Genomic DNA, 26912 nt, shown 5'->3' with positions numbered 1-26912 from the left:
CAATAGAAATACAAAGCTAAAAAAAGAAGCAGCCTTTTGAAGGAAGCCATGTTGGAGGTTTTTTGCAGCCTCTGAGAATGTTTGGCACAAAGATAAGTTCTTTACATTTGTCCATAGAATATTTATGAAGTTATTTCCAATACCAGAAGTCATTCAGGCTCAATGAACTGCCTAAACCAAAGCTAACTGATGAGTGGAAAAAATGCTGTTATTTTAAAGGATTTTAAAATAGATACATTAGTGTCTTAGTGATGCAGTCAGAAAACTCTCTTAGTTTTTGTTTCCAAAATATTTTTGTGTAAGCACAGTTCAGAGGCAGGAGTGTCTGAAGAATCTGTTCATTCTCAAGGATGTCTTCACCCAAGTCTCATTCCAGTTGCTTGCTAAACAGAGCAAAACAAAAAGTCATTTAGGAAAAAATAATATAAACATTTTTTATAAATGCTATATGAAGGACAGAGGTTTCCTCACCTTGTCAAATATTAAATTACCTTGCCTTTATTACTCTGTAGGCTATTTTTATGACTTTGGTCTTTCATCAGTGGTAAAGTCCTGTATTTTTCTTTCCATCTTTGACCAAAAAAAAAAATGTTTAAGCAGAGGCATATTGCATGAGGCAGTGCTTTCAAACATGAGTTGGCAAGGGGGACATGCGAGAGAAGATGCCAATACTTTCCTACACATCAAAAACATTAACCGCTTCTTCAAAAGAGGAATTTTTAGAACGTCATTTCATAATGTAGAGGTATTGGAATGTATTTAAATATAAGTCAAGCCCTAGCTGTAAGAAGCAACAAGTCTTTTTTTCTGACAAAAACTTCTTTCAGTTACATAGGAGACTTTATCTGCTTGATGCTATTGGATACTGAGCAACATGATATAATAAACTAACATAAGATGCATTAGAGATGATCCCATCAAAACATGCAATTAATTTGAAGAGAATTTTCTAAATGATATGTTCAGGTCTGATCAGGAGCAGAAGTTAATGTCTCATTATTCTGTGTCAATATCCTGAGAGATCTGTGATCCTTCAGCCTGAAAAAGACAAGTCTCCTCACAGGGTCTTATCAATGTGTGTAAATACCTGATGTGAGAAAATGAAGATATGGGAGCCAGAGTTTTGTCAGCAGTGTTTGTTGACAGGACAAGATGTAATAAGCACAAATTAGAAATCAGGAAATTCCATCTGAATGCAAGAAAACATTTTTTTTTTTTTCTATTGTGAGGGTGATCAAACACTGGAACAGGTTGCCCAGGGAGGTCATGAAGTTTGGATTTTGGCTAAAATCTGACTGAATGTGGTACCAGACAATCTGCCCTGGATGACACTGCTTTGAGTCCTGAGGTTGGACTAGCTGGTCTGAAAAACTCCTCTCCAACCTCAACCATTCTATGATTTTGTAACTTGAAGTTTGAGTTCAGCATTACAAATTTGACAGTAGAAATTCATTTTAGGATTTCTGTCATTAAAGTTGTTTTTCAGCTTCAGTCATAATTAATTTCTCTTTTCTCTTCCAGAAAACTCAACAATTTCAGGCCAAAGGAGCAGTTTTCCAACTTCATTTTGGACCAGCTCTTATCAGCCTCCCCCACCACCATGCTTAAGTGGAGTACACCCTGATTTCCCTGTTACTGCACCAGGCACCTTCCCAACACCAGATCCCAGCAGCTGGCCAGGACACAGCCTTCATCAGACTGCCCCAACTCCTCCCCATGCTGCATCTGAATCCTGGCATTATCCTTTAGCATCTCAGGTGAGCCCTTCGTATGCACACATGCATGACGTATACATGCATCGCCATCACCCTCATCCACACATGCACCATCACCATCCCAGTTCGCACCGCGACCCCCGGTACGGGTCCCTGCTAATGCCTTCAGTACGTGCAGCCAGGATTCCTGCTCCCCAGCGTGACGTGACTAAGACGGATCCTGCTGCTGTCACCAGCGCTACCTCAGCATGGGCTGGAGCCTTTCATGGAACGGTGGACATTGTGCCAAGTTTTGGGTTTGACGCAGGTAAGATGGTTCAGTTGTGTCTGTGACTTGTTTTAGCAGAAAGAATTGAAGCAATGAAGTGGACTCCCTGCAGCTCAAGTAGGGTTTGTTCTCAGAGCCTTCTCCAAATAAATTTCCAGGTAGGAATCCCTCCTGAAATTGCTCTCAGAGCAGATGAGCTGTGAAATATCCATCTCCCTCTGCCTTTTGCTGAAAGACCCTTGTCTCCCTTGGTCCCACTCAAGACAAATGAGTTGTGACATGATACACGGTTTTTTGGTTTAAATCTTGTGGGAAATGGCTAATTAAACTTTCACGTGGAAGCTTCCAGCTTATTCAGCCAATTCATGTTTTCATTCACCAAAATATAGCTCCAATGAGGACTGAACTAATAACTTGTCAGTATATGAGGATTGCATCTTACTCATGTAAACTGGAAAAGCGCAGCATTTCCTTCCTGTGTAGCATCCAGGTGTCACATAAAGAAGAGATGCTGTTTAAGCTGTGCTCACCATCATACTCCATTGCTGTAGGGGCTAGGCAGAGGTCTCTGAATCAGATTCATTTTACTCCATCTGTAGCTATGGAACAACCTCCATAAACTACATCTGTTGCATCACAGGCAAGGTTTGACTTGAAGGCTCTCATCTCAGCATTAGGAGCAGTCTGGTAGCCCCCCCTGTTTATAGCCATTTGATATCAAAGTGATGGGTGACTTATTTCCAGAATGTCCATCTGTGCTCGTGTGCTCTGTTATGGTCTCTGTTTTCTGCATGATGTGTATCTGACCAGCAGGTTAGTACTTCTGAAACACCTTTTGTTACTTTATTCAGGAAATACTGGGTTTGCATCTCTCTTCCCTTTTCCTTGAGGTATCTTTTTCTCTGTTTTTTTTGAGGATGTCTTCCTGATAGCTCTAGCTAACTGATTACATGTGTAAGAACTGCTTTCTTGCTTTGGTTAGTGTGTATGGGAAGAAAGAATTGGTGGAGGAAAAAATGCTGTTTCTTAAATATGGAATAATAGAAACCAGAACCCAATTATAGTGAACGTAATGCAAATTTCTTTCTTCCCATAGTAGCAACTTGGAACCTATAACCTCTTCTAAGTACTATGCCACATACTCCTTCAAGAAATTAAGAAAAAGAATAGGATTTTTAATACTGAATGATTTTATATTTATTAATAACACTTCCAGCCAACCAGATGATATGAGATGTATTACTACATTTTATGCTTTTATGTATGAGGAAATAACCTAACAAAATCACAATAGTAAGTTCTATCTTTCTGACAAATTCCATAATGGAAGTTGCTTTCTCTGAATCATGAGCAAATGGTCATTGCAAGTGATGGAGGGGACGAGCCCACTGGTCTGACAGTAGCCCCAGCAGTGCAGCTCCAGAACTCTGTACTTGACTTACCTTTTGGGGGACAAAAGAGCAGCAAACTGTATAAGGGATTGTTTGTCAGGAAGAACCACTACATGGCTTCAGTACGAGTCTCACCTAGGCTGCAAGTTGTTTCTGTACTGAGCAAGCTGTTTTGTATACTGTTTCAGGTACGTGCTTGATGTATAGATTATAGTCTGTGAGTTCCTCTGGGTTTGAAAAGAAAGATGAAAAATTATGTGTGACCAGTTTATAGAAACAGAAGATCTCAGCAGACCAATATCTCTCTTGTTTATGACTATTGAAAATGGCCATGCTCTGAAACACAATAGCACAACCTTATTGGGCAGCCCCAGCTTGATACCTAAGGCTTTGGAAACAATGGACCAAACAATGAATGTCACAGCACATAGTGGTAACCTGTGACATTACAATTATCAGTTTGCTTACCCTGCACACTCCTCTTTTATGATCTCCAAGCAGAGACTTGCTGGGAAGGACAGCAAATCTCATTCAGAGAGATTCCCTTTCCACATCTGGTGGATTTGAGACAAATGCTTTGGTTACAGGTATTCAAGGTGTGACCTAAGTGGAAAGAGGGAGGTTAATTGCTCCAGTGTTTTGCATGTATGTCAAATGGAGTCATCCAGGGAATGTGTGTTGTGTTGCAGGGTAGAGGAGGGAGCTGCTGAAGCACCACACTGAATCATATCCAGCATTTACCATCACTGTCAGAGCTTTTCTTGTTCCCTGTCCACTCTGAGGTAGGGTTTTCACTGTTTAAGTCTCCACAACACACAGAATTTTATTGCATTTAATGCTAGCGCAAGATGGCAATCTCAACAGAGAGGATAAAAACTAGAGGGCCTGGAGAAGAACATACCTTCTTGTAAGAGGATTCCTCTGAGTTGGGTAAGGCCATAGTGGCAAGAAATCTTCAGTTCTGGAAATTTTTGACCACATCTCCCTGAAGAATAAAAGACATCAGCATCTGGAGCTGTCAATATATTAGATTACATAAGCTTCAGTTAATTTATTTGAAAAAAGCTAACACATATAGAGGATGCTTTTCAGAGTCCTTCAGATATGCAGATGATTTTTTTTTCCCCTCTTACTGTGAGTCACATTTCTTGTGCTACTGTCACATGCAATTATAGAAACATTTGCAAAATTCCTCACGCTGAATTAGATGGAGTGATAGTGTTGGGATCAGGGCAGGCTGGCGGTAATCTTACTCTCGTCCAGCTACATTGTTGCATCTCAGCCATGCAAAGCCAAATACTCCATCTTCTGAATGGATGACGCTGAACCACTTCAAAGGTTAAGAGAGGGCTCCCCTTGCATGCAGGGTGTAGTTTGTGAATTTGTTTCAGAGCAGATTGTATGGGACATTAGCATCTCACTGTTTGCAGAGCTAACAAAGTATCAATCTGTCATGCACATCTGTTTGAACTTACATGGTGCTGTTTTAGTAGGATGAGTAGGGATTTAGCTACCTGATTCCCATTAAATGTGGCTTAATCCTCATGCTGTATGCTGCAAATTAACCCTTTTAGATGCTTCTGTGTCAGTACAAGTGGGATTAAAGAAAATGCAAGCCTAAATCAAAATCTCTTGCAACTTGTTACATTTGTGGCTGCTGTTATATGGTGCCTTTCCAAAGCCAAAATGCCCAAGCTATGGACCAGCTCAATATGTTTGATATCAAGCACCAAGCACAACATGTTTGTGCATTGAGCTTTAATTCTTTGTCCTACTGATGCCAAAAAAAGCAAGGTCAGCCTCTAACAGCACTGACTGCAGTTCACAGCACATATATGTAGATCATTGCTGCAACCACAGTTGTACAATGTTGGGACTAAATCCTCACGTTCATGTTAAAGGTGAGACAGCTGAGTTGAGCACTTAAAACCGGGGAGAAACTGCTGTCTTGTTGCCACTGGAGCTGGTGGTTCCAGCCATCCAAGCTTGCCCGTGGGCCCTCGGGAGCAGAGCAGTGGGCACAGACACTCTTCAGGTGGTCAATCAGATCCAGCTGGCAGCCCTGTGGGTAGAAGAGCAGAGCAACTTGCCCTGCTACTGCGGAGTCTGCTAGTAGGAGTCTGCTAGTAGTCTGCTGTTGGACAGATGTCCTGGAAGAGGTTTCCTGTAACCCCAGCACAATAAAAGCAGAGTAGGATTTTGGTGTATCTGAGGGCTGTAATTTTGTTTTAAAATTGAGGTGCACATCTGTCTGTCCTTATATTTAGGAGAATTAATCAATATTCTCTAGTCCTGGCTAACTATGGAAAGTCTACTTCGGAAATGCTTGTAAATCAAGGGGTCATATTGAATACAGAATTTGAGTGGTCAGTCTGCTGCCTTGTGTAGAGTTGTCTCCATTCACACACGCTACAAGTCGGTCACACTTCATCAGGCTGGTTTAGATGTTCCCACATAACCCGCATACCGTGTGTGTGGCAGTTAGCTACATCGGCATCTCAGAGATGGAGAGCTCTGCTGTGGAATTACTGGCTTGTACAACACAAGCGAGGGTGTCTTTGCAAATGGGAAAATGTTTGTTCTAGCGGCAGACTGCAAGCTACTGCTCTTGGTTAGTAGCCGGGCTGCACTTGGATTACATGTTAGAACTGCAGATAGTCTTGCCATAAAGGATATGGGAATATAATGAGGAAAAGGCATGGAAAGTGTTTCACATTCAGTTCTGTAGCTAAGGCAACTTTCATTTCTTTGGATTATTTTCTGTGGCTGTTTGAACTTAATAGCTATACCTTAAACCTCCTTGTTACATTTTTTTCTGTTTCTTGCAAAGACACTTAAGTAGGAAGGTGTCTAGTCAGCTGGTTATTCACCTTCTACCGGTCATTACTGTCAGGTGTACATCCTCTTAAGCAGGTGTGTGTGTAATATATTTTTTTTAAAACTGGTATGAACCATTCAATCTATTTCTCTTGCATTGGGAGAATCTATATCAGCTTGTGTTGCATCTGGTGTCCTGTAGTGCTCCACTGGTAGACTTAAATGGCTTCCTTGCACTCTGAAAAGTTTCTGCTGTCTGACTGTCTGGCTCCCCTTTTTATTATTATTATTATTATTATTATTATTATTATTATTATTATTATTATTATTATCTTAATTATATATTTTTTCTTTGCTTTAAAAAAATAAATAGAAGGGGGAAAATAACAAAAAATTGTCATCACTAACTCTGAGGAAGCTTTGAAGGAAACTAACAGTAGTTTATTATGTCTCTGCTTGTGAGTGATACTGCCAGGAAAACACATAACTCATAAATAAAAAGGAAGCATCCTCATTGAGTAAAAAGTCTGCAAGTGTGGCATGCTTTTGTTGACAGATGTCCTGTGTTTTTTTGTTTGTTCGTTTGTTTTGTTTTCAATTTAAAGAAATAGGTGGAAGCACATGTGAAAAGGAGCAGAGAGCCACCCAAGAGGTGTGCTCTGCTTTCCCTTGTTGCAGCTGGACATGCAAGTGTTTGGGCACCGCTTGAGAGTCCTCACACAGATGGAGCAATGTGGTGTGATCTTTCACATGACTATTAATAGCTTTGTAGCTCAGCTCTCACATGTTGGTCATCAATAGTGATATAACTGTACTTCTGCGTCAAAGATTTGGTGGATGGATCTGAATCCATCAGGCCTGTTGGAAGGCTTTCTAAAAACATGAGTCTTCCTTTGGGTTATGCTGTGTGATCAGATATAGAAATGGGTGAGCCATTCTCAGCACGTCTTTAAGTCTCACAGGTTACTAAACAGGCAATTTCAGCAGTCGTAACACCACTGTAGTCTGTTACAGTTGCACCTATTTATATTAGTGGTGTATTTGGCCTTAAAATTAAGATTAGGTAATTGGTGCATTGGTCTTGGTACAGCAGGACAATATATAGCATGATACAGAACAGAATTGCTGTCTACATAGCAGTGGTTTATATTGGGAAGTGAACCTTCATTTCATGAAATTTAATTTTCTTGGCTCAAAACATCAAGGGACAGGTTTTAAATCAGTAAGGCTTAAGTTCCTTGCTACCTCTTAAAGTATGCGCCTGTACCTCTCCTTTTTACTTTCCCTATAAATATCTTTGGGAAGTTTCATCTCCACCTCCCCCTCTATTGTCTGGATTTTAGGTATCCACCCTGTTGGGTGTAAATCTAGTGAAGATTGAATCCCTCTGGAGTAGAGAAATCCCAGATTATAACACAGGTTCCAAGTCCATAATGCTAAAGCCACAACATAGCACCACATTTATTAGATAGTCCTCACTTTTTATAAAGGAAAATGTTAGAAGAACTCATAACAAATGCAAGCTGAAAATCATCAATTTTTCCCATGTGGAAGCACTAGCCGTTCTTGGCTAAAAATCTGACACTCCGTAGGTGAAATTATTTGGGTTTTTTACTTGCTGCAGGAACATTTTACCTCTCTCCTCTGTAAGGTGAAATACCATAGAAACTGTGAGATTCTAAAGTGTTACAGATCTTTTTGAAAAGAGATAGGGGCCAGCTATTGACTATCAGGAAAAATGATGTTGTTCCATAGTGGATAGCCTGCACAGACCTTGCAGGACGATTTTATCACGCCATGCTCCTCTTCAAATGAGGCCAAAAAAAGGAAGCACACATAATTTTACCAGCATTCCTGAACTGCTTGAGCCAATCTAAAACTTCAGTGGGGTTTAAGTTTGTCCCAAATAAACTATAAAAATTGAAGCAATAGCAATGTTACTAATAAATCCACTAGGATGGTAAGTTGTGTTTGTTTTTGTTTGGGGAGGGGGAGGAAGCAGCTGTATCAGATTTTAAATGTTACTTTTCTTTTTCAAAATCCAGGTCTACAGCATCAGGACAAGAGCAAGGAAACTTCCTGGTTCTGAAGTTTAGATATAACTTAACTCCATCTAGAGCTGGAGTCAGCGCAGCTGGGCAGGCAATATAACCGTCGTTGACTCCTTCTGCACGGGGCAAAGGACACACATGAAGATGAAGAGTCAACCATTCTGGTTTTGCTATTGAGCCTTTTATTTTTAAGGCCACTTATGGGTCCCACAGAGTTGGAAAACAAACAAACAGACAAACTCGCTTTTCTTTCTTTCCTCATCTGAGCCTGCTGCAGCTGGGCAACCTAACTCCTTTCTGCTACTTTAACAGTGTTTTGTTTTGTTGAGCTTGATATTTTTATGAACAGTTTTAATTGTCAGGAAAAAAGACTCTCCCTTGACTACAGTGCGCCTCCTTTCAGGAATACATTATTTTGTAGCTCTTTGTGCATCTATTTTTGTAGAAATACAGAAAGTTTGGGTAAGGATTGATGGGCAATTTTAGGATGACATATTTTTTTAAAAAAAAAAATTGTAAAATTGTTAAGTTCTGTTTAAAGAACTTGCTCTCAGAGAAGCACTGGCAAAAAAATGTATAAAATGCTATTTTTAGATGTCTGTGATGTGTTTGTGCATTTTGGGTTTGTTTTTTGTTTTGTTACCTCAAATATCTATCTTTCCCTTCTTTTTAAAGAGCTAAACCTTCCTTCTTTCCATATTACTAGATCTTGATGTTTTCGTCCTCTAGTTCTAGCTTAAGCAAGTATAATTCACACCTTAAGTTTCAGCCAAATATTTTTCCTGCTGGTGTTAGATTCTAGTAAGGGTGTATTTTTTCTTGTTTCTAAAGACAGCTTTGTGCTGTACTGATTGTCAGAAATTTGTAAACACCTTTAGCATGGAGCAAAGCCTGGGGTTACAGAAACTGCATTTCCAACCCATCCATTCTTTCAAAATGGACCAAATACTTCTATGGATTTTTTATCTGACCTGAGTTTGGACCTCATCCATGATCCACAGAAGCTGATGAATGCAGTCGCCTATGAGTTGTGTTTCAGATGCTCATAGTGATTGTAACTACTAGCATACTCATATTTTAAGTCACGAGGCAAGACTTTCCACTAAGTTATTTCAAGGGTTTTAACCTGTAACATGAATGTTTAGGATAGAAATGTAAATTCTATAAAAATGTGTGACTTGCAGAAACAAAATGTTTTCAAATGGCCTGATCAGTCTGCTGAGCACCGCATGGGAAGAGTTGAAACTTTCAACAAACACCTGTTGATTTCAAAATCTGGTTGCCTAACCTAAGATTTTTTGGGGGCCTTGTGGGACCCCAGCTACAGCTCTTGAATGTCATAGGAAGTTGTATGTGCTCAGCATGCACAAAAGCTAGGCTTTGCTGCTGTCAGGGTAAGAATGAACTGGGAAATTATATGGCCATATTTAGCCACAGCACACTGCAAGGTGTTTGGGAAACCCCATTTCTGTCCTGGGCCTTGAGTCTGACCTGATTAATAATGACTTTAGTTGAAGCCAAGTGGGAGGAGGATCCAGCCCTGAATAAGGGCTACAAGATTGCCATCAACAGCCCGAGTCCTGCAATGGGCTGCTGGTGGATCAGCCTCCAGGCCCAGCAACGTGGTGGTAACTCCAGCAACATGACAGCACATGCTTAGGTGGGACTGAGTACAGGATCAGGGCCTGGGTTGCCAAATCCTGGCTATTGCTTGGAAATGTTGCCTTTCTATTCTGTTTACCTTCAGTGAATTAATATTTTTGGGATCCTCCTGTAGTATTTCCCAAGGCTCTCATAACATATTATTTCTGTTATCATTGTTTTCAGGCGTAACTGTCTAAAAGGCAAACCAGCTACATGGAGATCAAGACCATAGACATCAAGACAGATTAAAAAAAAAAAAATACTTTTAAGGCAGTGAACATTGTGAATGTAGGCTTGTCAGGTGGACACCACATGGGTTTGTGTGAAAAGGGAGGGGGAGTGTTGGGATGTGTCTGCCAGTCTGAAATTCAGGCCTTCCTCCCTGCACTGCTTCTCTCCAAGCTTTTGAACTTGATCCTATGAGGTGCTGAGTTCTCCCTTGACGTTAGAGGGCTTGATATGCTGGCACTGTGGGAAGTAGGATTATATCACAGTTTGGTAAGACCCTTAATCATGTATCTTGCTGATATGATGTTTGAGACAGTGTAAAACTGTTGAAGGGACTATTCTTAAATATTACTTAAAAATAATAGGGTTGTTGTTAGTTTGTTGGGATGCTGAATTAAATATTATTCTCCCCCATCCCCACCTTTTGTCCTTATAGTCTATCAGCATTTCTTCCTTAAGGAGTTTCACTCTCATGACAGTTCTATATATTGTTGCTGCTCTGGTGGAGCTAGCTTCTTGGTTTGTCAATGAATTAGTAATGGAACGGGAAAAGTGCATGGGAAGGAAGGTAACAAAAGCCTTCATGGCTTATTTATTTATCAGGACAGTATCAGGAAACATCTCAGGAATATGAGCTGAGATAGATTAAAAATTGGGAATTATTACAGTATTAGAAATACTGGAAAAGAAAAAAAAAGGAAAAGATTTTTTATTATTGTTATTATTTTCCCCTGAACTTGGCAAAGCTGGAGGGCAAAGAGGTAATATGTCACAAGAGAATCAATGAGAAAATTTGTAATTTAACTCTTTGAACATTGGAGATTTTGGGGCAGAGTGAGCAAAACAAAAGGCAGTGTTTCTTTTAATATGTAATATATTTGACTTCCTGAAATAGTTAATGTCTAGCAAGAGCAGTCTGTTCATTGTCTTTGTTTTTGCAAGCTCAGATTGTGAAGGATCTCCTCCTGTTCCCTGTAGTGTCAAAGCAGAATGAGACAGGAACAATCAAGCCTGAAGTTTGCACTGGAATTCCTTTCTGGACTGTTTTATTGAGTTGATGGCTAAAGGGAGTGGATATGTGATGATTCTGTTGCTTCTTTCTTCAAGGACTACTGTCATGCACTGTTTTGCTCAGCAGCTTCCACTGCTGAACTTGTGATTGTGCTTAAAGTACTAGTATAAGTATGTAAGGTTTTGGGAGACAAGTGCCAGTAAAAAAACTGCTATTTTCTACAGCTGTTCACACACACCAGTCAACTGACTTTGAAAGACAAATTTCCAAATTTCCTCAGTAACTAACTGTCCCCTGTACTAACAAATGAGATGAAAGTAAAAGCACAAGCAGTAGCCCTTCTTATATGACCTGTGATTTGAATGACAGGAAAGAAAAATGTCTTATGACAAATTTTTAAGTTAAATTCAGCAGATTTGCTTCTCTGTCATGCGCACACATATACATGCACACTAATACACATGCACAAATGTTCTTATGAGAAGCAGATGCTATGTTGGTATTGCTCTTAAAGGAAGAGGGGAGTGCTCGCTCATGCTGTTGCGGTTACAGCTTATTGATGGCAGTGAAAAATAATAATAATAAAAAAATAATAATAATAAAAAAAAGGATGATAAGGCCACTCATGCTACCAAAGGGCCCTTAAAATCAGGTCACAGGCAAGTTATGTCTTAATGTATTACTAAAGGACTTGTTTCATTCTTTTTGTGTGTGGTGAATTCCAGTGATGTACTAAGAAAGCGAATGATTCATTTTTTGAGGTCTTATAAAAACATGATGTACTCTGACACTATTTCTGGGAGAACATAGGGAAACTATTGTTTTATTTCAAGAAAATCTAAATACTAACCTCTTAAAATTGTTCAAGATTTTATTTCATTCCTATTAATTTGAGAAATCTGCTGTCAATTTTTTTTCTTGTTTGCTTGAAGACTGGGAGTGTTCTACCTGATCGCCAGTTTTTAAAAAGCAGATATCCATCTTGTTTCAGCTGCATTTTCCCATCCTAACAAGATGATGCAATACTGCAGCTATTGAACACCCAGCAGATCTGATTTCTGGTGAGCTGAATAGGCTACACTTGACAGCAGTAAAATGCACTTTGTTCTAATTCCTCTCCTCACTAGTAACACAAATTCAGTTATTGGTTTTTCTGATGCCTCTTTCACAGTGTGAAAGTCCTCAGTGAATCTTAGGGTTTTCTCAACCTTCTGCTTTCCTGCCTTGAAACATGCTTTTGGGGATGAATCTCTTTGCAGCTTTCAGAGAGAGAGACTGATTGCACATCTCTCGAGAACAGAGGTGGTGGGATGGAAGGGAATGTTGTGTCTCCCCACCTGTACTTATGATCAATTGCCTTGCACATACCCAACCTTTCTGCTTCCAGTCTATTGTGTATACCTAGCTCTTCACTCCCTTTTACTTATGTATGTGTATATATTTACACACACGGTTATACCTAGTTCCCTCTATTCCACCCTCATACTTCAAATTAATTGAAATGAATGACATCACTAAATCTCATCTGACTGAAACAAACAACAAAAAAAATATTTTATTGCATTCTCCGTAACCTCAGGTGTGAATGGATTTTTTCCATTCTTGTAAAAAAAAAAAAAAAAAAAAAAAAAGTGAAAAAAGCAACCCCATACCTCTAAGCCCAACCTTTCAAAAGCCCTGATTTGTTTTACATTTAAAGATGACCATGGAGTCAGCAGAGTTATGTAGAGAGGTGCAATATGTTGCCTTTCAAGAGAAAAACATATCATGTTGAATACAATTTTTTTAAATAATTTCAGGTACAATGTTTTTCTCCATATCAATGGACCATATGTTTCTTTTAAACAGTTTAGAAATATATATATATATTAAATTGATTTCTTGGCTTTAATACATTTGCCCTGGTGCTTTTAAAGGTTATTTGAATGACAAATATTAATTGTGTGTGTAGATTTTTTTTTTTTTAAAGTTGATGCATGTTGTTTGGAACTGAAATCTCATGTAAAGCAGGATAGTATTTAAAAATAAATACTGCTTTTACATGTTAGCCCTATGGGCACAATCAGACAGTTATGATGCAAGAAGAGTTCCCTTAAAGCCTAAGGGACTCATGCTGGGGTGAGGTCAAAATCCCAGTCCCTGAAATAGGAAAGGCAGGAGGGGTCTTCTTGCAAAGGTTGAGCTGGTTGGTAATGCTGTTAGCAAAGATAATGATCTTCTCCAGCATTGTATGCTGATGGTTGGGCAGCCACTACACAACATTAAAATTAGACTGTACTAGCAGGTTTACACTTGTCCCCTCTTACATGGTGAACTGCATGCCAAGGGGAATTAAAGATACCCCTGGAAACTTGTATTTTAGCTGCTCTTGGTCTGCAGAGTGCATGTAACCCTGTGGCTATTCTTGCTCTTGTGGTCTCCATGATGGGACCATCTCCATCCTCCAGTGCCTGGAGTTCTCTGTGAACTTGCAGGGTATTTTTAGCACCTAGTAGAGGTTGTTTAGAGACAGTGATAATTAAAACATCACAGTTCTTATGCACCCACTCAAAGGCACAAGCCTTCAAGATTGATCAGCTGTGCATCATTGATGATGGTCGTTACAGAAGCCCTATTCTTGTTTCCCTCCCTCAGTGTCTGTGTAAGTCTTTGATGGCATTGAGATCATTGGGACCAGCCGTGAATGCCTGAACTGCAGTCCAGCGTTGGCTGGCACAAAGTGGAGGCCCAGAGTCTGGGCCAACATTAGTTAACACAAATTGGAATCCTCCTTGATTCCAGTGGGCTTGGGCTCAGGTAACTAGTACCTATTATAAAACTTATATTTATAGCAGTTGAGGTTTACAGCAATCTAGTAAAGTATCTGCAGAAGTATGCTGCACTTTCTCTGCTTGCTGTTAGTAGCTGTCTTTTAAAACCATCTGTCAAATCAGGGTTCCTCTCCTTCCCCACTTGATTTCCAACCCTGCTTCCCTCAAAACTCCATTGAACATTTCATCCCTCTCATCAAAATTGGTGGGGGACTTTGTATAAAGAAAAATGTCACTGTTTTAATTACTGAATAAATAACTTAATGTGAATTTTATTGTTATATTTTTAATGTAGCTTTTTTGGTTTGGTCTGTATTTCTCAACAGTTAGCTAATGCTTTTTTTTTTTTTTTATTCTTATGCAAGTGAAGAACTCATAAATCTCTTTGGAAATTACAGCATCCTGAGTATCTATTCTTTTCAAGAGATTAATTTTTTACAGCTAAGGCTTTGTTTCCTGTTGAAAACACTATAAAACAAGTGTTCTAAGATGGCCCTCTACTGAAATTGGACAGAGTGAAATCCTAGCATATAAGGATATAAGGATTCCAGTTCAGATATTGTCAATTGCTTCCTCTGTGATGTCTTAGTTGTTTCTTTGTTTATATCTTTTTAAGTTGCCTTTGTACTAGAGGCTACTTTAAAATCACACCTAGTAGAATCACTACGTGATGCTTCTTGGTTGTATGAACCTTTTAATTTTTGAATTTTGTTGTTACTTTGTTGGTCATCAAGTAGAAATTTTCCATGAAAGTTATTTACTCAAATTGATTTATTATTATTTTTTTAATGGCAAAGTTCTGTGATTCCCATTCAGGAAGTAACTTTGCCCTTGCTAAAATTATTTTACAGCTGTTTAATTATGAAATGCTTGCATGTCTATGTTCTGGATCGAGGTCTGAAGGTTTGGTGTTTCGGTCACAGATATATCATTTACTGTTCCAGCAGAGGAGGGGAGGGGAAACCTCCAAACCTTGGCCAAGCAATGAGCTTTTGAAAAATTGCCACTTGCATGCGATCAGCAGGGAGCTGTTAAGAGTTTAGTTGCAAAATTCTGTAAAGATCCTGACCATATGGGCTGTACTCTGTTTCAGAGCATCAGTAGATGAGCAGGAATTTCCCATATGTCCTGCTCCAGGCACCATTTCCAGGACTGGACAACAAGCAGAGTGCTTTGTCTCTGCTCAAAATCACCCTTTTCTTTCTTGGGCCATCAGCAAAAGGTAGAGGAGCTGCCAGAAATATAAGGAGAGGAAGGCCAGGGAAGGAGGAGTTTGGGTTCAAATCTTCCTGTAGGAGAGAATGGGGTTGGGAGCTATTGGGAGATAAACAGTCTGCATGCACAGTAGAGATGAAGATGGGATGGGGACCACTTCAAAACAAGCAAATAATGCCTAACGATTGTTTGGCTTATACATGAAAGAAGTAGAGGGGGATGTGACAGCCATCAAAAAATACAAGAATAGTGTGGGGACTTAGAAATTTGGGACAAACTATGTGTCAAGAAAAAGTTAGGATAAACATTGCAGGAAACTTCTTTCTTTGAAGTGAGCTGTGTACACTGTGGTTTAGTCTGTGGGGAAAGATGAGGGAGCCCAGTTGGTTTAAGACAATCACATATATCCTCAGTGAAGCAAATGCATTTTAAGCAGCAACAGTACGTTAATGTGGAGGATGAGCTAGCTGAAGTGCTTTTTCTTCTCCCTGTAACATCTTCTACTAGAGCAGGGCTCCAGTGGCCTTTCCTCACGTCTTGGTTTCCAGGTGCTCATGGATGTTATTTCTATATGATCTAATTGTATTGTAAAGCAAGAGGAGGGGAAGGGATGCTCAAGAGGGAGCATTATTTTGTCACTGATTTTGTTCATGCCAAACTACAGCCTCTGTTCATTTATATTGGTGCCACTCAGTTGACTTAAGTGATCTTACATCCATCAAGAATCTCATCATTTACATCCTAATAAATCTAATTCAGAGTTTTATTAGTTGGAAACTAGTTCCAGCCTGGTGCCAGGGGGAGGTGCTTTCCTTGGTGCCAGGAAGGACCTCAGCAATGCTTAGACTGCTATGAGGGCATGAGGGAAATGCCATGGAAAATGTGAGGAGCAAGACTGTCATCCGCTGCACTGCTGGGGAGGCAAGCATGGCCAGGGGCCAGCTGCTGGGGTAGGGTCTGCTGGTCCAGCAGTTCCTTCAGCCCTCCATGGGGACCCCTGGTGCAGCAGGGCCGGTCGTCTCAGCAGGACCTTGGGCTCCGAGGGATTATGCTGCCTGCATGACGTGGGAGGCTGGGTGGGGACCGAGACATCTGGTGAGAATTCCTCACGGCTGAGCTGTGCATTGGGCTGGGATGCCAATTAATTTAGCTGATTTCTTTTTTGGGGTTGTTGGGAAGAGGAGGGGGGCTGGATGCTGCAACCTTCCAGTAATTGTCTCTCCTTCAGAACATCACTTTTGCTTTATTTCAAGAGAAGTGAGAAATGATATTTAAATAAATAAATAAATAACCACACACTAATGTCTTTGCCTTCACAATAACTGTACATCTGCAATGGTTTATCACTGTGGTAAAATGAGTGGGTAATAAAGTTTTGATGTTGGTCATTGTACGTACAGAGGTATTGCAGTCATTGAAAATGATTTGTTATGTGAATGCCCATAGTAGCACCAAAGTTCAAAGAGAGGTGGTTTGTTTTTCATGCCCATTTAGTTATGAATAACACCAGCTCTAATTTCCTCCTCCCACCAGCAAGCAGAGAGTTCTACACTGGAAGCCAAATATAGCAACAAAGATTTCTATATCTGGCCAAAACCAAGAAATCTGTTCCCTTTTAAGAATAGCACTCTGTTCTTTACTGGTGGGGATAGATAAAGAGAAAATTCAACTTTAAGGAACTTTCTCAGTGGGAAACTCCCTAGTCTCTCTTGAATGTCCTTTTTAAGAGTATGAGGTTATTTTTTGTCATCTATGTCAATGGGGATGATTTCTGTAAAGGCTCATCGGTAAAGCAGTTTTGTGGTGGCAGTCTGTATAAATATTCCTCAATTGCTGGTGTATTGTTTCAGCCCTGCTTTGTCTTCTGAGCAACAGAGCCAATACTGAATGGAAACTCTACAAGCTGCACTACCCCTGCTTTTTCTTTACCCTTTTCTTTCAGGTTTTCTTTTGTGGGGAAGTAATTCCTTGGTTCTGACAGATTGACTCCTGCTCAACCTGACAAGTAAGCTTGAGGAGGCAGCGTGCAGCAGCATTGCCTACATTCTCCCTTCCTTCTTGGCTTTTTCATCAAGGGGGAGTATGTGGGAAGCCATCCCTGTGCTCTTTTTCATGACTTTTTTCCATTTTCAGGTTGTGTAGTGCCCACAGAAAGGTGTCTAGAGTTGGTGGGCTGCCCAGTTCCCTGCCTGTCTGGCTGGGCTGGAAGAAAAAGGAGGCATTGCAAACTAAAAACAGAATTCTTCAAGGCCAAATGCTTCCACCACTGATTAGTTGATCTTTCCTGAACTGATCATCAAAATGAATGTGGACATGGGTGTCACTCTACATTTTTTACACTGAAATTTTCCTATACAAGAAGGTAACCAACCCTTTCTGATCTTGAGCAATTTTTATGACTTCTCTACGCTATCTGAGGAAGGCTATTTAGCCCTTTCTTTGAAGGTTTTATTCCCATTCCAACCCACCCCCACCACCCACCCACAAGAAACTGGCATCTGTAACATGTGAACAAAAAATCCCATTCTCTAATGCACCAGCTGTCCTTGTTTTAGAAGCATTGCCTCATTTGTTTTCAGACTGGTTGGCTGAAGGTCTTTGCTGTAAGGTGAACAGTTCAGGATTATAGATTTCAATCTTCCTCCTTTGGGATTCTGGGATTTTCTGCTGTTGTTGACTTCAGTAGAAACAGGTTTGGACACCTAATGCATCTTAAAACCAATGCGGGGAAGCATCACACAGTGAATCTACTTGCACTGGATTTGTTCTGCAAGATGTCTTACTGATGGAGTTTTAAATAAACACAGAGATGTTTGGAAATATTTTGTGTATGTAAATATGTAAAATATGCAAAACAAACTTAACAGCTGTGGGGTGTACTCATTGCTCACGTGAGGAGGCTTTGTGCAATGTTTGTTTCCATCATCCCCTCTTTTTTAAGCCTTTGCATCTGTTCCAAGATAATCACTTCTCTGTGATTCACTTTGGACTAGGAGGGCAGAAGCTGGCTGGGCCTATGTGTTGCCCTAAAGGGTGCCCAAACTTCCATGAAGAACCTCATACTTCATCATGAAACATACTTTCTACAAATCACAGCAGCATGTGCCCTGAAGGCAATGCACAACAACCGCTTTACAGTAGAGATGGGACACGGTGTGGGTCCAATTGATCTTGGCCACCCAAGAGCGGTAATGCAAGGCACAACACAGCAAAAAAACAAAATAATAGTCACCAGCGTATGAGTCTTAGTTTCCTGAATTTAGTCTTTTTCTTAGGAAGGGGTGACAGTTTTGCATCCTCAAGTCCTCTATTTAGCCAGAGGGAGCTGAAGCCTAGGTACACATGAGACCCTGCCGCAGACTTCAAGAGTACTTCAGTAAGAAGAAAGTAGCACAGAACAAGCTCATAACATAGCACTATTAGACTACACTTTTATTGTTGGTAAACAGTGTGCTTCTTTTAAGGCATCTTTTCAGAGAGGGTAATGCATCCTCCATGCACATCAAGTCTCTGCATTGCTTCTGAATGCATCAGCTCCAGAGCACATCACAGGATGCTTTGTATGACTTAGCTACCTGTTGTTTTTAATGATTTCTCCACCCTTATCCTTGCTTTTGTTTTCCATTTCCATTGCTTTAATGGCAGGCTTCCAAACTCCTGGCTGCCTGGCAATGTGGATATCTAGGCTCACGGCAGAGTAACTCCATGTCACACAGTGTGCACAGTTTAGCCTGTCCAAAAGCTTGGGCTCATGGGTGTCAGAAGGTGCAAAACAAATACAAGCTCCATTTCCTGGTTTGGTGGTTCCACTCACAGCAAATGGAAGTGCTTGGTATGAACAGCAGCCCTGGGTAAAAGGCAACGTGGAAGTAGAACACTGTTAAGCAGTAGCTCAGCAGGTATCCTGGCTACCTCAGGAAAAAAAAATAAAAAAATGCACTTACTCTAGCAAGGAGATAGTGCATTCTCCAGAGATGTATTGCTTCTTATTCTCCTTTCTCCCAGATAGATTAGCTGCTGTAAGTATATGACTCAGGAGAGCCTAAGTATGTTTCTACTCACTTCCAGGCCTTTTGTGTGAATAGGCTTGAAAGCATTTTCTTGCTTTCAGAACTTTATCACACCATGCAGCAGATGCAGCATACCCATTCAAACCTTTATATGATGAGTAGACTTGCCAAAGTCTCAGTCATCCTATAAGGGTCTTGAGGGCTTTTTGCTTCCTAGGAAAAAAAACACAGTGATAAGTGTAATGATTTGTTTGCTCTCAATGGAGCTAACCTTTATAGATGTGGCTTTAAACATTTTGGAAATGTTCTTTTGCATGGAGTTCATTATGTGACTGGCACCTCCCTGGATTTTCCTACCATTACCAGTTGTCCTAATCAATATATGTATATATCTTTATGAGATCTAGTATTGTTAGAAAGCTCTTCCCAACCTTACTTGTGACCTAGTGCAACAATAAAAATCAACACCATGGTGGGTCAGGACATTAGCAATCTATAGCAATGCCTTTGTGCTATATTTTCCTAGTTTTAAAAGTGACAGATTCCTTCCATCTTGTTTCCTCAGCTCCTGTCTCATGTGACCTCTAGAAACTGCATATACATGTATTCTACCACCATTTTCCCCTTGCAGCGACTGGAAATTGCTGCCAGCCTGGATGATACAGCAAAGTCTCTGAGGCAACCGTTAAAGCCTGTGGCCTGAAAAAATGTGACCGTTGTATGGCTCATGGGTTGCGTGGTTAATTTTCTCTTGTTTTATCTGATGGAAAAGTAGTTGCTTTTTGTATAAAGCTACATGTGAAATGATCAGAATATTACATAGGCAGAAGCAGAAACAATTCAAGAGCAGGATGCTGAACTTTTTCCTGTTCCCACCACCACAGTGCCTCTATGTTGTCCTGAAGAGACCAACACAGGAGATGGCCTTTCATTCCTCACTCCAAGATTACTAGCTAGAAAGCATTTTTTCAGTTGCTTTCTGTTTATGATGCTATGCAGTATGTGCTGGTCTCATCAAACGTGGACAAGAAGCACCAAAAACATTTGGCTAGTGGTTTAGCTGCAATAGCTGCAGTTCTGCTGTTTTCCATGAACAAACTCATCATTCAAAGTATGCACTTCTAAAGCAGTGTTTGCAATGTGAGGGTCTGGTAACAAACAGAATGATGTCAACCTTGTTATTTGGATTTCAAATATGGAGAAGGTTAGAGGAACACTGAAACTAAATAATAAGATGTGTTTGTTAAGCTGCAAATCTGTCCCTTCAGAAATTAGTTACTTCTAGTATTTCAAACTGTATTTTGATGTTTCTTAATAAAGTTTCTCTTTGGTAAAGGACAAAAAGTAGCTGTTATCCATGAAAAACATTGTTGATTACTTTTCCTGTGGCTTTTTGCTGACTTGAAGAAGTCTGAGAAGTATAGAGAACTCAGATCAACCAGTGTCAAAACCTCTAGTTCCCCCATGCACAGTTTCATTCATCATTGTAAACTCTCTTCTGCATATCTCAAACCTGTTATTTTCTCTATATGAAATCGGCAAACATTATAATTTCATCTCAGTTGGAATATTACTCCCCCCCCCACCCCCGCCCCTTTGATGGGTCAGATTTAAACCATCTGCAGGCAGATGGAAAGGAAAAGTGGAATTATTGTTTTCACCAAAAAATTTTGCAGCTGTCAGGGTGTGTTTGACACAAGCCTGATGGCTGAAAACAAAGACAGGACACATTGTCCCGGCTGGATATCAGAGAGCATAAGAACTCTTCATGGCCAGCTCTTGGACATCTTGGGGCTAAATGAGGTAAACAAAATCATTACTTTGCCATACTCTAGGGCTTTCCAGAGAGATCTCTTCACTGAATTATGTACTGCTTTTGCTGGGCCTCAGTGAGACCCTATCGGTTTTGGCATGAAGGGGTGACTCTCTAAGTGATAGTCACAATACATCATAGAGACCACAGTTTTGTGACTGACATACCACGTGGCAGAGGCTGCAGCCATCGATTCCAGTACCTGTCATTACGTATTGCTTCTATAATTCAGACAATTTATGGCCCTGTCATTAACAACTGCAGACAATGAAAAAGGGTTTAAAGCAGAGCTTTCTAGGAGGGACACCAGGAGGTATGGCTTAAGCCCTCCCAAAGCAGACTAGAAGATTATTTCACCACTTCATATCCAAACACTAGTGGCTCCTAGGTCATACCAGCAGTACTTATTCTGAGAGCAGGCCTTTCCACAGGAGTATAGTCTGCCTGAAAACCAATCTAACACTTCAAGCATGTTTCTTCTGGAGGTTTTTTCAGTCTTCATTAAGAGTAACTGTTCCTCCTGCTTGCAGCAAGCTAGGCATCTTCAAGAAACATAGATTAGTTTCCACCGGGACTAAAGCACTAATCTTCTTATGCACTTGTTGTGTTATATGTAGAAGCAAGATTCTTCATTGGTAATGTAGTGTTTAAAACTGCAAGGCCTTCCTAGTTTTTTTGTTTTGTTTTGTTTTGTTTTGTTTTGTTTTTTCCATTTGATGACAGACTTTTGCTGTATTATTTTTTTTATTTTTTTAATTTTATTTGTTGTTGTTGTTGTTTTAACTACTTGAATATTAACATCAGCAATATAACCTAGGATAGTTAACAATAACATTTTTGTCCTTTTCATCATGAGTTTTGAGAGTGATTATCTTATGAAGTCATTGGGAGGACTATTTTTCTGCTCTAAAGTGACAACCATGTATTATCTTGATCTCCCAGGACTGACACTGTTGTGTTGGTATTTACTCATGTTGCATTTCTTCCCCAGATAGTTTCTCTGTATACATCTGTAGACAAAATGTGCTTGAGCTGAGCTAAAACTAAGAAAAAGTCATTCAGGAACTGTGAACTATTATCTGTCATTAAGTCATCTGGACCCTTGTGGTGCACAAGTTTGGAGTTGCACTGCTGTTATTCTGTGGTTACTGAATATGTTGTACGACAGCTCAAATCGAAAGAACTTTGGAAACAGTTCATCATCTAGTTCAGAAGACCCAGTTTCACACTGATTTTGGATCAAGGTATGATGGGATCGTGCTGCTACAGTTGTAATTTGGCTAGCCTGGCAGGAAGGAAAAGCCCCAAAGATGTTTCCATTATTTTTTCACTCGTTCTGGGGGACCAGAATTTTAACTTCAACAAGAAAACCAAGAAATCAGAGAGATATTGGCAGTATCACCACACAGAGACCTCAAAAAAGGTAGATCACGTAGAGGCTGAATCCTATTCATATCACTATCATTAATCCAGCAGGTATAGTCCTAATGGAAATAGTAAGAAGATCTAGTGCACCAAAACTGACTTGCACAAAGGGAATATTCTCTACCACTTCTGTACTTGATATACAGTGCCTGGACATATACTACATAAAGCCTTAGGGGGAGGATGTAACAGACTGCTCCCAACGAGGTACTCTGCAGTCATTTACACCTGCATAAAGTAGGTGCGAAATGTTCCCATTCAGAACGGGAGATGTTCATTCTCGTCTACTTAACGGGGATGTAAGGACCATGGAAGTGGCCAGACAAGGGAAAACCAGACCCAGCATCTTGCTGGCCTCAATAGCGTCCCCAGCTCATGCTGGTTTATCTGGCAACCAGCCTCCTGGACAAGCCGGGAGTGCCTCCGCTCTGTGCCCTATCTCCATGAGCAGTTCTGAGGGGAAAATTATTATTATTATTATCAATGATAATAACAACAATAATAATAAATTAAAATCACTTGTACACTTATTCCTTTGCTGCTTATAACTGTCTTTGTAAATGGGAAAGAGAGGATACTAACTGTTGTCAATGAGGTAAGGCTGCTCTGCTCTCCCTGAACCATCCATTTGCATGCAGTTTCCTACTATCTGTAGGTTTAAGAGATCTGTTCCCATGTGGCAGATCCAGCTGTAAGTCCATCACTCATTGGAATCTCTCAGAAGGTGCATCTGTACCAATCCCTGTACCTCCTTGAGAGGAGGATGATAACAGGCTCAAGTAACAAGAGAATCTGAAATAAAACTAAGAAAGAGAGTGTCATAAGAGATGACAAATGTATTACAGAGCTTTGAATTAACCTGAGGTATGTTTACGGAAGGAAAAACCTGGGACCATACAAAAGGAGTTTGTAGAGAAAGCATTCTGGGTTATAAATATGACTTGTAGATGTTGCAAAATAGCTCAGCCTCTGTCTCTCAGGAAAAATGGAGATTTACATAACTCCTGCAAATGGCCAGCTGCAGAGTTGTGCAGTTCTGTCGCTGGTGCAGCTCTGCTTCTTAACCATGGATATTTAGTTCCGTACTGCAGCCCTACCAGTGGTGTCTTATAGTTTGAATGAGAACAAGAAAACAGTTTTGTAATGATAGCTTTTCCCACTGTCTGCAACCTGACTTATGTTTAACAAAACTGATCCTCCAATTTGTTATTTCTTTCCTCTTAAAGAAGTGTTTTAATACCTAGACATGATCCAAAAGCCACTGGATTTTGAAGACATTATCCAGCATTTATTCTGGCTGTTTTGTGTGCATCAGAGTCCTGTAACATTTGTTGCCCTTTCTCAGACACAGCTGAATATGATCTGCCTTCATAGCAGTAGTGATGTAAGGTCTCAGATGGGTCCTTCTCCATTTCTGCAGTTGTAGGTGCACTGAATGGTCATTATTAAAGCAGATTCCACTTCCAGAAATGTGATGAACATTATCTTTTGTGATCAGTATATTCCACTAAAAAGTAAAATATTTTGATTAACTAATTAAAGGTCAGGGTAATAAGGTAGAAATTTTCAGCTGAGTACACAGCTGGCTGGGCTGAAGAAAGCGATAAAGGGCTTTGCTGCAATTCATCCACCCCTTGCTAACAAAGATGAAAGCTCAGGTAAGCCTTTTGTGTTTTACCATTAAACTAACTTTGCATCATATTTTTTTTTTTTTTTTTAATTTGTTTTCCCTCCTTTCTGTTCCTAGAGTTGAGGAAGTTGTTTGCTTAATTAGTACCTTGCAACTATTCATTTAATAGAACTTACAGAAGGTGTCTGAAATCTTTAAGTAGGAAGAAGTGAAGAGGTATAATAAGACATTATCGATGCATTTTCTGTTTTGAGGTATGGTTATTACATACCTATTTGGTTTTAGTTTCCTTACAGAGGAAGTCACGTACCTTTTTCTGTACTTTTTTTCTGTACCTTTTTTCATCTTCTCTGGGAAATTTCTGGAGAAGCTTGTGTTCGAACTGAACTCTGTAATGGGTACAGTCTTTTATTGGGTTGAATGCATAATAATAGGTGTGCTTCTGAGAATGGGTCTGAAAGCACAAAGTTTCCTGAAGTCAGAGTCCTTAAGTAAAATTGTAGCACAGCTGAAGCTAGGTGGTGTTTTACTATTGATTTCACTAAGGTCCTTCTTTTCATTATTATTATTTGCTTACCTGAGCTGTTCAAACCAAATTGTGAAAAATGTGTACGTTCTGTTCCACTTCATAAATAATGCATATTATTTAAGACATTATGAGGAAAAATGTTTACTTTTTTGATGACAACATGTATAAGTTGTTTAACTGTATATTTAAACTGCTAACATGGAGATCATGCAGGCAAAAGAAGGTATGAATACGTCACTGGACATTATTAACATTAGTGCTCACACTACAGTTAAGGATTAGAATTTCACCAGAAGCTCACCCGGTGTTAACTGCTGCATGCAAAAAAATTGCTTTCTGCCTGTAAATGTAGCTGTGAGGAACTGGGAGAACAGGGAGGTCCCCCTGCTGTTGGGAGACAGGTGACTGCAGACAAGGACGTTATTGTGGAGCAGTGCATTACTGTGCTCCTGTGAAACAAATGCCTCCCTGCAAAAGGCTTTAATGTGAAAGGCAACGATGGATAACATTAATTATGAAGAGAGGAGATTTAAACCAAACAAATAAATTGAAATCCTGAGATGGATTATTCAGAATTTACCTATGTCAATTTTTTTTTTTTGTGTAGATGGCTATAATTGTAACTGCTAGGCATGGCCTGTGCAACAGCTTGACTGCTTCCATTTACAGGCAATTATTAACAACACTGTTTAATTACAAGCTAATTTCCTCTAAAGCAGCTTATGCTTGAAGCTTCTGTGATTTAAATGTGAAATGACCCCATTATTCCTTTATTTAATTGATATTAGCTGAAACTAATTAACATACAAAACTCAAATCAGCTTTAATTAGAGAGCTATTACTGGTATATCTCTAATTAGTATTAGAGGTGGAAACATTTGCAGTGATGCTGAATTGTTAATGTTAAGAGTAGCTGTATGAGCCACATTGAAAGTACATGGCTTTGGAGAGAATATATCTAGAGAGCTTTTGTCTAAATTTTCTTTAAGTGACAAACTTAAACTGTAAGCCTACCCTTAAAGACAATACACAAATTGTCATATTTATAAACTACTTTGAAGACACCTGTATGTGTACTTAGCTTTCATGGTGCACTATTACAGTAGGCTGCTTTTCTCTCTTAACAGAGAAGCTAAAATTGAGCTAATCTTCCCCAGTTACACAAACAAAGTCTCATTCACAGCAGGGTAAATTTCTCCAGCTGTTTATGGACTGGGCATGAACAGCTGATCTCTTCTAAAGAACTCAAGCTGGGAAATGGGGGGAATGCTGTTGAGCAGGAGGTGAAATGGGTAATGGTGTAACTTACTATGAAACTGGTCATTCAGAAAGCTGTGCATTTTACCTATGCCACCTTTTCTGATACTGTTTGGTTTGCTTTTTTTTTTTTTTTTTTTTTTAACATGATCACTTTGCAGCTGTAGAATGCATCAATGCTATTATAACCACCTTGATATGCTTTGGTTAAAACAAGTAACTACTTTAAAAAAAAAAAAAAAAAAAAGCACCTGGGTGGGAAGGAGACTGCAACAGGACAAGGAATGGAAACTGTGTAGCTTTTGAACGGAGGAAAGAGCCCATGATGTGGGAGAGCTTCTTTATGCTACAAGTGTAATGTCAGGAAGGGATGTGCCTATCTGTAATGAGCCTGTCCCCAGCTGTCCCACAAGAACCTCCCAGCCCTACTGGTAGGGGAAGGCTACCAGTAAAAAACTTCTTTTGTGCTGGATAGGTGTAAACCATTTTCTCTAACAGTGCTGTATCCATTTAAAAAAAAAAAAAAAAAAGCAAATCAGATTTGCTCTGATGCTGTTTTTTGTGTGTGCGCGCATCACTTTATGTACATAACAGGTAGAAAACATGATTAAACCAATTGCATGTAAGTCTCTGGTCCGTATTCAGGAAATGCAGTAGGATGATAGTCTACATGTGTATGAAGGCATGTAAAAGCACTTTTTGCATATTTGTTTCTTCTTGCCTGTTAGTATTTTTCTCATCTTGGAGTGTAACCTCTTAGACAAAGGTTAGATCTGAAGCTTAAAAAAAAAGCTGGGTTGTATATCATGCAAAGATGTATTATGGTATATGGTAATATTAGTTAGAAAACAAACACAGCTATACTGTTGTGAATGGCTCCTTGGTATGGCAGGCTGATGCATACCAGGCATCTCTGGTGACAGCTGGGCAGTAACAAGCAATATGTTGTCAAGCTGCATCTCAGTGATGATATGTCTCTACCCAGATCTCCTCCTGGTCTTATATAAGTTTGCCTCTTGGCTGTTGTAGGTTTTCCTTTCTTTGTTTACCAACCTTAGTTTACTCTAACTTGTTAATTGCACTACAGCCAAAAAGCT

General features: G+C 39.8%; 1 protein-coding gene across 5 annotated transcripts in view; it reads left to right on the top strand.

Moving 5' to 3' along the window:
- VGLL3 (vestigial like family member 3) overlaps positions 1-19831 on the top strand; it is a gene marked incomplete at its 5' end in the record, with an annotated part of 32892 nt that extends 13061 nt beyond the window's left edge. For 3 of the 5 annotated variants that reach the window (XM_082751890.1, XM_082751892.1, XM_082751893.1), the window contains 2 exons: positions 1522-2022; positions 8237-17801. In XM_082751890.1, coding sequence (XP_082608016.1) covers positions 1522-2022; positions 8237-8280 — 545 coding nt within the window. In that variant the 3' untranslated portion in view covers positions 8281-17801. Of the gene's footprint in view, positions 1-1521; positions 2023-8236; positions 17802-19726 lie in introns of those variants that run through there. The other 2 variants (XR_014316773.1, XM_082751891.1) reach the window with 2 other exon arrangements.
- Positions 19832-26912: the final 7081 nt, after the last annotated feature.

The sequence above is a fragment of the Aythya marila genome (assembly GCF_965140915.1).
Source record: "Aythya marila genome assembly, chromosome: 1".
NCBI classification, from domain to species: domain Eukaryota; kingdom Metazoa; phylum Chordata; class Aves; order Anseriformes; family Anatidae; genus Aythya; species Aythya marila.
The sequence above is the reverse complement of the archived record's forward strand: the minus strand, read 5'-3'. Positions and strand labels throughout refer to the sequence as shown.